At 39.0% G+C, this 14,582-nt stretch overlaps 1 protein-coding gene across 1 annotated transcript in view; it reads left to right on the forward strand.

The window, feature by feature from the left end:
* The window catches only part of DNAH8 (dynein axonemal heavy chain 8), a 255,491-nt gene that overhangs the window by 91,220 nt on the left and 149,689 nt on the right, over window positions 1-14,582 (forward strand). Inside the window, exons 30-37 of the mRNA XM_084889523.1 lie at window positions 3,069-3,206; window positions 3,373-3,613; window positions 6,159-6,358; window positions 7,233-7,386; window positions 9,022-9,185; window positions 10,428-10,530; window positions 11,465-11,569; window positions 11,907-12,068. Of these exons, the coding sequence (XP_084745649.1) occupies window positions 3,069-3,206; window positions 3,373-3,613; window positions 6,159-6,358; window positions 7,233-7,386; window positions 9,022-9,185; window positions 10,428-10,530; window positions 11,465-11,569; window positions 11,907-12,068 (1,267 nt within the window). The remainder of the gene's footprint in view (window positions 1-3,068; window positions 3,207-3,372; window positions 3,614-6,158; window positions 6,359-7,232; window positions 7,387-9,021; window positions 9,186-10,427; window positions 10,531-11,464; window positions 11,570-11,906; window positions 12,069-14,582) is intronic.

Below are 14,582 nucleotides of genomic sequence, written 5' to 3' on the forward strand. Positions count from 1 at the left end.
CTCGTCAAGGACACATGCTGGGGTTGTAGGCTCCATCCCCAGTGGGGGGCGTGCAGGAGGCAGCACTCTCTTTCTTTCCCTTCCTCTCTGAAATCAATAAAAAATATATTTTTTTAAAATCTGTTATTATGTAGAGAAGGGCTGCCCATGGAACACTCCCAAGGGCTCCCCTTATTCTTGGCTATTCCTGACCCACTGTATACATAGTCTCTATATACAAAAGGAATGTTCTAGAATAGGAGAAAATACATTGCAAAAATTCCGGTCTTCATGGCCAAGTTGAGCCTTTGCTTCATTGTTTTCTTTCCACTATTTTTTATAGTGTCAGTGATTGTGTGGGAGCACTGCAATTTTGGGTAACTTTTGTTTATTTAAAGGAGTAGCCATTCTCCGCTCTCAATCTTCTTAATGGAATTTGTGCTAAGTGCTCTGAAATCAATTGGGCAGACACAGACTTTTCATGGAGATTGAAGACCAATGAACTGAAGTGATTATAAACAGTAGATCTAGGATTTAAACAAGTATATTTTAATAAAATTTTAAATATAATTTTCCTTAAGGGCAAAATGAACTAATTAGTAGGACCTTGTCTTGGTATTAGCTTATCAGGATCTTGGCTTTAGGAAAGAGCTTTATGTTAGCTTCTTTCAAAGTCACAGCATGGAAGTGTCATGGCAAAACAGACCTGAAATTGTCTGAAGGTAAATGGTGCGTCAACCATTTAGGGTAGATGCTTTGTGTTCTTTTCCTAAAGTGCTCATTCACCAAGCTTAACCCAGTGACCAATTGTGTTAGAATTGCCTATGTCTGCTGGCCCTTGACCCTGACTTACTCTATCAGAATCTCTGGGGCTGGGTCCTAGGAAATCTGTATTTTTACAAAGGTGCTAGTTTGTTTGTTTGTTTCCCCCTCCCCCCCTATTCCATTGGAGACTCGGTGTTTTATTTTATTTTTTAATTTATTTACTTTTTTTGAGAGAGGGCAAGAAGGAGAAAGGAAGGGAGGGTAAAAGAGAGGGAGTGAAGGAGGGAGGGGAAGAGAGAGAAAGAGAGAGAGAGAGACATCGATTTGTTATTCCACCTTGGCATATGGGGATGATGCTGGAACCAACTGAGCTACTTGGCCAGGGCTCAGTGCTTTATTTTAACCCTTAGTATTCTAGGAAAAATAATCATTTTTATTTACCATTTGGACCAATGGACCTTTTTTTTTTTTTAAATGTTTTTAAGTAATTTATGAAAATTAACAGAAGTAAAAATAAAGGGATGGCGAAAAAGCAATCTTATTAGAAAATGTAACAAGAACTTAAGTAGTGAAAACTCACTTCCCCCTTAGTGTCCTGGTTTTAAGATCCATACACATGGAACGGAGACTGAGTTTAGCCTGCAGCCAGCTGCTCAGCAGCTGTCAGGCAGGGCCCTGGAGCATCCCGACCCATAGACACTGGTTCCGGATTATAGTTCTGTCTCCAGCACTTCTATTATAGCTCTTCCTCACCTCGGATTGTTCTTAGACTTGCATTTTTAAAACTGTTGAAAACTCAGGCTATCATCCTTCTTGCATATACTTTCAAAAGCCATTACTTTGAGGTTTGAATGATCATCAGTGAATTTTTTAAATGTCTGTATCTATTTTCTTTGAATACAAATCTGCCTTCAACATTTGTATTAAATAAAACTTACATAAACATCATAAATAATGAAAAAAACATTGCCACACCTTTTTGGCAGAATAATATCGTCTACATTCTTGTTGCAAAATATTGCATGTGAAGCCCTTGCCTCTACAGAAATATATTTATTGTTCACTCCTTAATCATTGAGCTTAATACAACTTATCCAGCTTATCATCATCTGAAGACACAGTCTGAGATTTCTTTTCTGTTTAATGTTGCAGAAGTATCTTCCTTTGTCATTTTTTCTCTTTTTGCTTGCTGTTTTAGGTAGAAAATGAAAAAACTAAGTTCTTAATTCTTTTAAATGAAAACAAAAGGAAAAAAAATAAGATTACAAAAATGATATCTCCAGAATTCTCTTATTTATTTTATTTTTTGTACTTTCTTGCAAAATAACGCACCACTTTATTTATGAAAGATAATGCAATAGTGATTCCCCCCCCCGCTATTGCATCATCCTTAGAGGAGATTTCATTATTCTCCTCTTTTCTTACTATTTTAGTCATTTTAGCACAATTGGGAATAATCAGTGATTAATAATTAAAATAATTCCTAGGATGATGAATTAGCAAAATGAAACAAGAAATGGAAAAACAAGATGACTAGGATTCCAGAATGTGTCTTAGATTTAGAAAAGGGTCCAGTTTACCCTTATGATAATTGGAAAATAAAATGAATTTTACTCCATTAAGAAAATAAGCACATTTTAGCTTTGGCCTATACATTGTCTATAATAAATAATAACAGTTGTGAATATTAATTTTTACAAATAGGACTAATGAAGCAATGAACTCAAAAACTAAAACTGGGTCCATTGGACCCTTATTGTATACTGATGGCTGAGGAATACCTGGAAAAATCCAAAATTCTATTGAGTGGTCAATTTTTGATGTTTTATACGAGAAAGACTTTTACATGAACTTGGAATCCCTCTTTTTATTCTTGCTTTGGTTATAACTCCATGTGGCACATGAGGGAAAGCTTCTGGTAGGAAAGTAATAGTTAATGTCAGACTTAAAGGCAGACATTCTCATAAAAATCCAGTTTGCATAGGAAAGAAAAAAAATCAAATAAAGCCTTAGCCTTGGCTATGATCTTGTTATCAAGTTTTGGTCACATTGTTTGCAATGATTGGTATGGTAATAATAATCAAACCGTTTGTCAATGTCAGGTCATAGTATGATTTTTGGATACTTCAGAGGTGTAAACTTGACCTAATGTATGGAGCTTTAATAAAGTCTTTGTTTCAAAAATGACAAGCTTGTATGCCTGTTGGTATCTATAATATTTTTTACACAGAGTGTAGGAAATATTTGATTGGATTAACTATGCTTATAATGGAATTTATTTTTTTAAATATACATTATTTAATGACTTAATTATTTGGTTTCAGAAAGGAACTCAACTTGCTGCAGAAGTTATATGGACTGTATGACACCGTAATGGGCAATATTAGTGGTTATTATGAAATACTATGGGGAGATGTTGACATTGAAAAAATTAATGCAGAACTGCAGGAATTTCAAAACAGGTGGGTTTCAACTGAATTAAACTTACATTTTTATAGTGCTTATATTCTTAGGATCTTATAGGTATATCACAAATGAGTTTATCCTCTGTTTTATTGCTGTAAATATATAAAACCTTCTTCAAAGAATTGTGTAGGTGAAATATTTTTTTCTTTTTTTTTCTGAAAGATGTCGTAAACTTCCAAAAGGACTTAAAGATTGGCAGGCTTTTTTGGATCTGAAAAAAAGAATTGATGATTTCAGTGAGTCTTGTCCTCTACTAGAGATGATGACCAATAAGGCAATGAAGCTGAGACACTGGGATCGGATCTCTGAGTTAACTGGGACCCCATTTGATGTGGAATCTGATTCTTTTTGTCTTAGAAATATTATGGAAGCACCACTCCTGAAAAATAAGGATGACATTGAGGTACATAAAATTATAAGATGGTTCATAAAAGAATATCTCATTTTTCTTTTATGAAAATTATACACATTTTATTCAAGGGTATACTAATTACCCCATATAATGCACCCTCAAAATTTGGGATGATCTTGGAACATCTCTTGGTTTTGCAAAATAATGCTGTAACTCAGGGAGATAATATGATTATTTGAAATATGTAAGTTTTGAAGCTCCTCATTTAAAAAGATGTTTATTTCTGTATTGTGTACTTGGTAAATTCCTCAGAACACTTTCCAGATTTCTAATTCTAACTTTCCCTTATGTCTATTAACTATTTAAAATATTATGTTTTCCTTTTCTAAGATTTTAATTGGTTCTTTTTTTGTTTGTTTTATGTTTGGTGTTTGCATGGTATCTTATTTTAAATTGAGATATAATTTGACATTTAATATTATATTAGCTTTAGCTGTACAACATAATGACTCATGTATATATTGCAAAATGGTCATCACGCATAGACATAATTTTTTTTCTTGTGATAAGAACTTTTAAGATCTACTTCTTAGCCACTTTCAAATATATAATAGAGTACTATTAACTAGCGGCTTGGTGCACAGATTTGTGCACAGGGGTGGGGGTCCCTCAGCTTGGCCTGCACCTCCTCATAATTCGGGACCCCTTGGGGGATACAGCAGTGCACCAAGGCCAGCACCAGGCCGCTTGCGCTCATCCTGGTCCGCTGTACCAGTAGCATTGCCACGGAGTTGGGAAAGGCTCCTGCCGCAGCAACTGTGCTCTCCAGCCATGAGCCCGGCTTCTGGCTGAGCGGCACTCCCCTGTGGGAGCGCACTGACCACCAGGGGGCAGCTCATGCATTGAGCGTCTGCTCCCTGGTGGTCAACGCACATCATAGTGACTGGTCGACCGGTTGTTCCAGTTGTTCAGTTGTAATGGTTGCTTAGGCTTTTATATAAATAGTCAATCAACATGCTGTACATTATACCCCCAGGACTTATTTATTTTGTAACTGGAAGTTTATACCTTTGATCACCTTCATCATTTTCACTCTCCCCTGTCACCCTCACCAATTTGTTCCTTGATCTGTCTGACTTATTTCACTTAGCATAATGCCCTCAAGGACCATCTATGTTGTCACAAATGGCAGGATTTCTCTCCTTTTTTTTTTATTGATTTTTTACAGAGAGGAAGGGAGAGAGATAGAGAGCTAGAAACATCAATGAGAGAGAAACATCAACCAGCTGCCTCTTGCACACCCCCTACTGGGGATGTGCCCACAACCAATGTACATGCCCTTGACCGGAATCGAACCTGGGACCTTTTAGTCCGCAGACCAATGCTCTACCACTGAGCCAAACTGGCTTCGGCAGGATTTCTCTCCTTTTTATGGATGAATAATATCCATACATTTTTTATTCATTCATTCACCAATGGACACTTAGGTTGTTTCCATGCCTTGGCTATTGTAAACAACGCTGCAGTGAACATGAAATAAAGATACATTTTTAAATTAGAATCTTCATTTCCTTCATATAAATACCCAGAAGTGGAATTACTGGATCAATAGTGGAATTACTGGATCAATAGTAGTTCTATTTTTAATTTTTTAAAGAATATCCATACTGTTTTTATTGTAGCTGCAAAAATTTATATTTCCATAAATAGTGCACAAGGATTCCCTTTTCTCCACTTCCTCAACAATATAATAATTATAATTTCTTGTATTTGTGATGATAGCCATTCTAACAGGTACATGGTGATATCTCGTGGTTTTGATTTGTGTTTCCCTGATTACCTATGATGTTGAGCGCCTTTACATGTGTATGTGTTCTTGAAGTGTCCATTCAGATCCTCTGCCTGTTTTCCTAATCAAATTGTTGTTGCTGTTTTATTTTGCTATTCAAGTATATGAGTTCTTTACATATTTTGGATATTCAGCCCTTAAATAATTTTTATGATTTATAAATATTTTCTCCTATTTAGTAAGTTGATTTTTCATTTTGTTGATGGTATTCTTTGCTGTGAAGAGACTTTTTCATTGGATGTAATTCCACTTCTTTATTTTAGCTTTTATTGTCTTGGCTTTTAGAGTCAGATCCAAAAAAATCACCACCAAGACCGCTGTCGAGGATCTTACCACCCATAAGCAAATGAGAAGTTCATACTAGGGCCTGAACAGGCAGGAATATAGCAATGTTTATATATTATTTAAAGTGTTCACAAGATTCTCACATATATTCTCTTTTTTTCTCATAGCAAACTGCTGTGATAGAGCAGCTGTGATTATCTCACTTTTGACCCAAAAAATCCAGTTAAAATACAATCAAGAAAAATGATGATTTAAGTTTCATTATTTCATGTATGTGGTAAAGTAATTAGTAGTCAGAGTCTTCAAAGGTTCTACTTTGAACTTGTAACACAATAATCTTGAGCCTTGTGTTTCTTGGCCATAAAATGACTAAATGGCTTCTAGGTCCAGGCTAGGTCCATTACAGTGCACTTAATTTGTAACAGAAAACATTGTGACACATTCTTCAATTTCCCTCTGAAGGACATTTGCATATCTGCCATCAAGGAAAAGGATATTGAAGCCAAGCTGGCTCAGGTTGTTGACAATTGGACCAACCAGAATCTGAGTTTTGCAGCGTTTAAGGGAAAGGGAGAGCTTCTGCTCAAAGGAAGTGAGTCATCAGAAATTATCACCTTGATGGAGGACAGTTTAATGGTCTTAGGTTCCTTACTAAGCAACAGGTAATTTTATACTTTGGGGTTAATTTTTATAATTTTATTTTGGTAATAGAAGTTATAAAAAGCCCAGTTTTGCAGTTGCAGCATAACATGATATTCTGACCCAGAGTGTGACTCTTGTCTCTCCATGAACTACTTTCCCTCCTTAATAATCATGGCCTCCATCTCCCTTTCATGATACCTATCTCCCCTTCCTGTTTTTTCTGATGGTCCCCATAATTATTCTCCCTCAAATAAGCAGTTTCTCTCTCTCTCTCTCCATTGATTTCAATGAGAGAGAATCATTGATCAGCTGCCTCCTGCACGCCCTACACTGGGGCTAGAGCCCACAACCCAGACATATGCAATGATGGGGAATTGAACTGTGACCTCTTGGTTCATAAGTCAATGCTCAACCACGGAGCCATGCCGACTGGCTGAGCAGCAGCTTGTCTCTTGAACATCTTGATTCCCCACTGAGATGATGATTTCTTCACTTATTTTTTTTCTCTTTCATTTTTCTGATTTGTCGTCATTGCCCTCCTTGGCTAAGCCTGCCAAATAGTCATCCAATGGCCCGGGAAAAGCATGCTGGCCACACATGAAAGGAATATACTATTAGGGGCTTGGCGCTTACCACTTTGCACTTTTTCATGATGGAGCATGGCTACACCTATGCTGGGTCCTCTGTGGGTCTGGGGCCTGAAAGCTTGGGATGCAGATGTGTGACCAGGTGTCTTTAGGACAGCTTCACCTCCTTATCTGCTACGATTCCTGGTCCAGTTAAGTTTTTCCTGGTCTTTGTCCTCCTGTGGCAGGAAGCTTACAAATGGTCGTTAAGGATTGTATTGCCCTAGAGGCCTAACACTGAAATGCGATATTTTCCCACTCTTTTTAGATATAATGCTCCATTTAAGAAAAATATACAGAACTGGGTGTATAAGTTGTCCACGTCCTCAGACATAATTGAAGAGTGGCTAGTAGTCCAGAACCTTTGGGTTTATCTTGAAGCTGTCTTTGTAGGCGGAGATATTGCCAAACAGCTGCCTCAGGTAAATGTGGATTTTGTAATTCTGCTCGGATAATTTGGTGTGTGTTGTCTGTCTATGTGTCTCTGTAAAAGTCATGGCTTGGTTCCTCTCCTGGAGCTGGCAAACTATGGCTCCCTTGCCTGTTTCTTTATATAAAGTTTTATTGGAGCACAGACATGTCCATTTGTTTATGTTCTATTTATAGGCTTTAGCATTACAAAAGCAGGGTTGAGTATTTATAACAGAGACTATATGGCCTGCAGAGCCTGTACTATTTACAATCTGGCCCTTTACATAACTATTTTTTAAAAGTGCCCTTTGATTTACATGAGTAGAAAGAAGAAACTCACATATTTTCAAACAGTGAAAACTCTCCAGGTTGTTTGAGGATGTGAAGTACGTTCAAGTATGATACTGTTAAATTATAGCAGCTCATCTCTTCCAAGAATTCATATCCTATCCCACTGAGAGTAGAATTAAAATTAATCTGTATTCTGTAAGTGCAATTCACTATCAGTAAATTGACTCATGGTAGTTTAAAATATACCAGGGGGCAAGGAAATTTCGCCTTAGAAGCATGTAATAAAATTGTTAAAACAGCTCAATTGGAACCTTTTAAATAAATGCCAATAACTCACTAATAGCTCTATTCTGCGAAGGTAACTTCCCTTTTATAAAATCAAACCTGCTTTTTCTGAATTTCCACATCTGTAAACAGGATCTATACAGATTAAAAATCAAGGATAAAAGAGTTTTGAAAAATGACAGATTTCATTCATTACCTAACGCATTTTAAAAACACAAATCTCTTTTTTTAATCAGAAAGGTGCATTCTAGCCGAAACCGGTTTGGCTCAATGGATAGAGCGTCGGCTTGGGGACTGAAGGGTCCCGGGTTCGATTCCGGTCAAGGGCATGTACCTTGGTTGCGGGCACATCTCCAGTGGGGGGTGTGCAAGAGGCAGCTGATCGATGACTCTCTCTTGTCGATGTTTCTAACTCGCTATCTCTCTCTCTTCCTCTCTGTACAAAATCAATAAAATATATTTTTTAAAAAAAGAAAGGTGCATTCTAAAAATTGCACTTAAAAGTTTTAAAATAGGTGAGATTATGCCAACTTCTAGAGATATTCTCACAATTGAATGCAAAGCTTACTGCCATCCATCCATTGGTAAATAGAAAAATTTCACTTGCCAAAAATGTAAATGAAGCTTTGTTTTGGGTTTTTACTGTTTTCTTCCTTCTTTTTCCTGGTGCATTATGGAGCTATAATTCTTCCAAGGATCCTGAGATCAAATTATTTTCACACCTTTTCAGTTTTCTTATCAAACCAGAACACCAGGAGCGCGGAAAGACTAGATTTGAGCTTGAAATTGATAGCTTTGCAAAAGCAATCACGTGGTACTTTGAAAAACCGTATTAAAAGGAGGAAACAAGTAATCAACTCTGTTGTGATGAAGCAGTATTTCAATAAGCAGTTCTATCACTTGGGTTTTTGTTGTTCAGAATGAATTCAAATGAAAAAGAATTGCCCCTTTAAATTATGTAGAGGCTAATAGAGGCTGGTTTGAAGAACTAGAGGAAATTCCAAAGTGAATACTTTCCTTTATTCAAGTTCCCAAAGGCTGATTCTTACTGACCCTGGATTTGTTTTTAGGAAGCAAAACGTTTCCAGAATATTGACAAGTCGTGGGTCAAGATAATGCAGCGCGCTCATGAGAACCCCAACGTGATCAGTTGCTGTGTGGGCGATGAGACCATGGGGCAGCTGTTACCTCATTTACACGAACAGCTGGAAGTATGTCAGAAATCCCTTACAGGGTAAGTTAAATTTTTAAACAGCCTATTGTTTTGTACGTGCTGGTGTTTTGTCCCAAACAAGTTATATATAGGGTGTCCCCACCATCCCCCCCCAAAAAAAATGTATACACATACTTTGAATAATTATAAAGGCAGTGTTTATTAAAATACATTTCCTTTTTAAAATTGAGCTATCTGCTGTTGTAGTGTATATACATTTTTTTGGGGGGGGGTGGGGAGACTCCCTGCATTTCTGGTTTGGTAGTGATGGTGGGAGGGGTAATATCATAGTAATTTAACATTTCACATACATTTAATTTTTCTGCAAAAGAAGACACCTTCAATTTGGGGGTGGGTGAGTGAAGGCATAGTATTCATTTGTAGGGCTGCGGTAACAAATCACCACAACAGAAACCTGTTTTATCACAGTTTTGGATGAAATCCGGTGTCAGCAATTTTGAAGGCCCTGAAGGAGAGTCTGTGTTTTCCCAGCGTCTGGGGGCTGTAGGAGTTAGCTCCCTGGCTTGTGGCTACATAATTCCAATCTGTCTCTGCATTCTCTTTGTTCTTCTTCCTGTATTTCTCTTATGAGGACACTTCTTGGATTCAGGGCTTATCTGGATAGCCAGGATGAGCTCTTCTTGATAGCCTTAACCGCAGCACACCTGCAAAAACCCTTTTCCCCAATAAGGTCACATTCACAGGTTCCAAGGAGCAGGATGAGGACCTGTCTTTTGTGGAGGGGAGGGAGCTTCCATTCAGCCCAACAGGCCTGGAGTAGAGATGTGCACTAAAACAATTAACCAGACAAAGTCCTGGGTCCTTTTCTTACAAAGCAGCTCATTCTCAGGCTCTCTGTGAAATGGGGCGGACATACATCCTGCTTCCTTTAAGTTTACGCTGCTGTCTTAGCTTCATGGTTCATTGTCCCCCCCTTTCACTCAGAATGTGCTGCTTTGTGGCTGAGTTACGTTCATGCTGGGTTATGTCATACTGCGAGGTTCACAATGCTCTTAGGTCCCAGGAGTGCTCTTGAGGAGAGAGAAGGTGATGGGATGATGGGCAGGCCTGCTCTGGATCCCTTTCTTGTTTTCATTTGTTTTCCCAAGTGACATCCATGGTTCTAAGAAAAACACTTCAGAGGCAAATGGCAATGACTCTAGGTGTTTGCTGCTATCTTATTGACGACGTTTGGTGATCATGTCTTGGCTAAAAATAAATAACCCAGAAACATATCATTTGGTAACATGGCTTTATTTAAAGGTATTTGGAGAAGAAGCGATTACTGTTTCCAAGATTCTTCTTTGTGTCTGATCCGGTTCTCCTGGAAATTCTTGGACAAGCCAGTGATTCCCATACCATACAGGTATAACCTAAGTATCTATCACCTGAACACCAGCACACCCCACCCCCCCAGCATGCATAATGGGCAATAAAAATGAAGTTAACACTTTAAAAGTGGAGGCAGGAAAGAAAGCATTAAAAATTGTGTTGATTATAAAATGTCCTATTTTCTGTATATTTGGAGCATCTACCTAGGGCAAGGGTCACTGATGATGCCACTCACCAGTTGGACGCCCTTCTTAATTTTCCTGCACCTCCGTTTTCTCATCTGTACAGTCAGGAGACTAATGGCTCCGCCTCATAGGCTTGCCATAAGGATTACCTGAGATAATGCAATGAAAAGTATGTGGCATACATTACATGCTCACTAAATGTGACTCCTTATTATGAGCATTTTTAGTCTAAATATTCTTAGATCAAATAGAGCTGGTGGTTTCTTTTCGCCTTACCACCCCCCCCCCCCCCCCCAATCCAGAATGCTTTGCAAATGCTTTTAGCCATTTCCCAGGACAATATTTCCAGGAGGAAAATACAGAGAACTGGGAATGGGAGGCATCCCAGGGCAGTTCTGTTTGGGAGGCTGGGAAGCCACTAATAAGACCTGTTGGTTTCCAGAAAGCTGTGGGGATGAGAAAAGAGAGAAGCAAAGCAGCTGCGTAAGGCAGAGGTGGAGCCGAGAGAGAAGGCAGGTCTGAGCTGGGGAGGGACTGTATGGCTCGGTCCCTCCGGAGGAAAGGGACAGTCATTACTCCAAGGGCTTGAGGGCACGTTCTGCAGGGCTGGCTTTGAAACGTGGGCCCTCAAGTCTTTTCTTTCTCTATTTCTTCATGAAACAATGAAGCGAATTCTTGATATTTTACAAAGGTTAAAAATATCGAGGCTTTTAAAAACATCTCAGCGGCTTTTGTGCTTAGGCTCACGGGTGATGTTTTTGCTTTGTCTTGTGCTTCTTCCAGCCACACCTCCCTGCAGTATCTGACAACATAAACGAAGTGACATTTCATGCAAAAGATTACGACCGGATCCTGGCTGTCATATCAAGAGAAGGAGAAAAAATTATTGTAATTTAACTTGGTTACACTTTGGTTATTAGGAGAATGGTTACACTTTGGTTACTAGGAGAAGCCCCGGGTGACACACTAATGTGGGTAACTCAGCTATCTTCTGCAGGACTCACTTCATCATGTATAAAATGAAAGAATTTTTAGACCAGATGATCTTTATCGTTCCTTCCGCCTATAGTATTAGTTGATTTTACTCACATTTTAAATATTTTGTGTAAAATATAGAACTATTTGTTTTGCGTTAAGGAACGATGGTTTGTCAGGTTAACGTGTGACAATTGTAAAAACACCAGATTATTACCCATCGGTGATCTGTTTATAATCTATTTTTTAGTTGGACAGTCCTGTGATGGCCAAAGGTCCCGTGGAGATTTGGCTTCTGGACTTGTTAAAAATGCAGATGTCATCATTACATAATATAATTCGATCTGGGTTCTATCAAATCAGTGATTCAGGATTTCAACTCTTACCTTTCCTCAGTCATTTTCCAGCACAGGTGAGAATACACACGGTTTAAATAACAGTTATAAGGGATGGAAATAAGGGGAAGGGTGCTCGGGAGGCAGTGGCCTGGTGTAGCTGTGAACTAGTTCGGGAGGCCTGCCCACCTGCTCCCAACCACCCGCTTGTCCACCACACCATTCCAGGCCTATCTGTCTGCCCCTCTACTGCTCTCCCCTCAGTAAGAATAAAACCACTTTTGGAAAATTTTACCTTATATATATAAACCATAGGTATAGATACAGGTACAGATATGGATGTGGATATACATAGAGAGGGAATGAGCATGTCTTTTCCTGAAACAAAATCCGTCTTGCCTTTTATTTAATTTTCCCTTCAAGTGATTACGAGTTGGCAAAGTCCATGAAAGGAGGCCTTCTCAGGCAACTAACTTCTGAATGCGAAGACCTTGAAGGAGGCTGGGGTTGGAGCAGGTGCTGTCTCTCATGGGTCCTCTGGCTCTGAGAAGGGCAATGCAATGTGCCAGGTAGTTGTAACACTAGACGGAGAAAATTCCAATAGTCTCATCACATTTTCAACCAGGATAATGGACCAGCGATGACCTGTGATCTGGGTCAGGGACAGTATGGGATCGAAGGCAAGAGATGTCCAAGGAAAATATAGGCAGTTTTGCCCAAACCATATTTCTTCTCCACCTGCTCCTGCCAACCTGCACTCCAAATCCCGAATGACCGCACACGCGGCGGAGACGGCCAAGGGCTATGAAATTATCCATTCAAACGGCATAAATACAGATAGAGAAACAGCCTTTATTGCAAAGAATACTCGAATACTGTGATTTTTAAGTAATGTATAATTTCCTTGGCAAGCTTTAACATTTTTACTGGTATTATTAATTTTGTGATAAATCTTTATAAAATACTTTATTTGATAAGCTGGGAAAATAGCTGCTTAGACAAAATCAATATACTTTTCCTCTCCCAGGAAAGCTGGATCACCAGCACATTCAGAAGAAGAGGCTCAGTCTAGTTTAGTCAGAGGAGGGAGCGTTACAGGTGGAGCAGTTGAAGAGCAAGGTCAGAGCAGTGGTCAAGTTGAGCAGGAGATAGCAGGGAAGTTGGCTAGCTTGCAGGGTTTCTTTAGTGTGCATATATACAGACATAAGGTAAGATTTTTTAAAAAGTTTAGATAAGAATCTTGACATTGTAGTGGGAAAATTTCAGTTCTTTGGAAAAATTGCTTTAAAGAGTAATCCTACATAATAAAAACCTAATATGCTAAGTGTCTGGTTGACCGGTCAGCCATTCAACCAATCAAAACATAATATGCTAATGATATGCTAAGGTCTCTCAACCACTACTATGATATGCACTGACCACCAGGGAGCAGATAAGTATGTAGACACTCTGACTGGTAGGTTAGCTTGCTGCTGGTATACAGCTGATCAGGACTGAGCAAGAGAATCCTCCCACAGTCCCTCTCTGGCTGATCATGCACCAGTGAGGTCCCTTGGCCTGGCCTGAACCCTTTAACAATCTGGGACTCCTCGGGGGATGTCGGAGAGCCGGTTTCGGCACGAACCTGTAGGCCAGGTCAAGGGACACCACTGGTGCACGAATTCGTGCATCAGGCCTCTAATGAATATATATTCATTCAAAATAGACTCATTTACTATATACCTTACTCTTTAGAGCAACTTCTCCAAAGAACTGACATTTGTCCAATACAATGTTAATTTAAGGTTTTATTTGACATTTTAAAAATTTATTCTTTGCTTTCTTCCAAAACACATTTCTAAGACTATGAATGAATGCAATGGATTTTTGCTGCAAACATTTGAAACTTTTTGAAAACTATGAAAGTGAAAACGAAAATTTTCCATCTTCCTACCACTTGGAAATGATGTCTATAAATATTTAGTGCATTCCCTTTCAGTATTTTAATATGTTAATTACCGGGAATCTAATAATATTGCAAAGAATCAACATTCTTACTTTGTTTTTTATTTTAATGAGGCATCCTCCAGTTTTTATCGTTATATCCTCTGCCTGCTTAAACTAAGTAGAAACCATAATTTAAACTTTTGTTGGTGACTCAAGATAGTCATTTTAAAGATTCGGGTTTGGAATGTATCCCTATGCAGTGATGTTTCAGGGTCTGGAGATCAGCCTTACTCTGCTGTTTTTGTATTGTCTCTCTCTGCTTTTCCTATCTTAATGCCCCGTTCTGGGGCCAACAGGGTCAGAACCCGCTTGCTATTGGGAGCTTCCTGACTGACACTGGCTGTTTCCTCCAGATCCTGTCGCTCACCTTAGCCAGGTGCTTTCATTTGTCGTCACCAGCAGACCCCGGGATTGGCCGCTGCTCTAGCGGGAAAGTTTTATTCCTACTTACCCACTGCAGTGCCCAGTAGCATCTACATGCCACACACACTGCTTTCAGTCCTCTGCCAGATGTGGGTTCCTTTTGGGTCCAGACGATTTTGTATCTGTTCCTTTGCGGATGAATAAATGCTCCCAGGGGGACCGCCGCTGTATGGAGGAGGTGA

This window comes from Pipistrellus hanaki (assembly GCF_964339955.1).
Source record: "Pipistrellus hanaki genome assembly, chromosome: 7".
Classification (NCBI taxonomy): domain Eukaryota; kingdom Metazoa; phylum Chordata; class Mammalia; order Chiroptera; family Vespertilionidae; genus Pipistrellus; species Pipistrellus hanaki.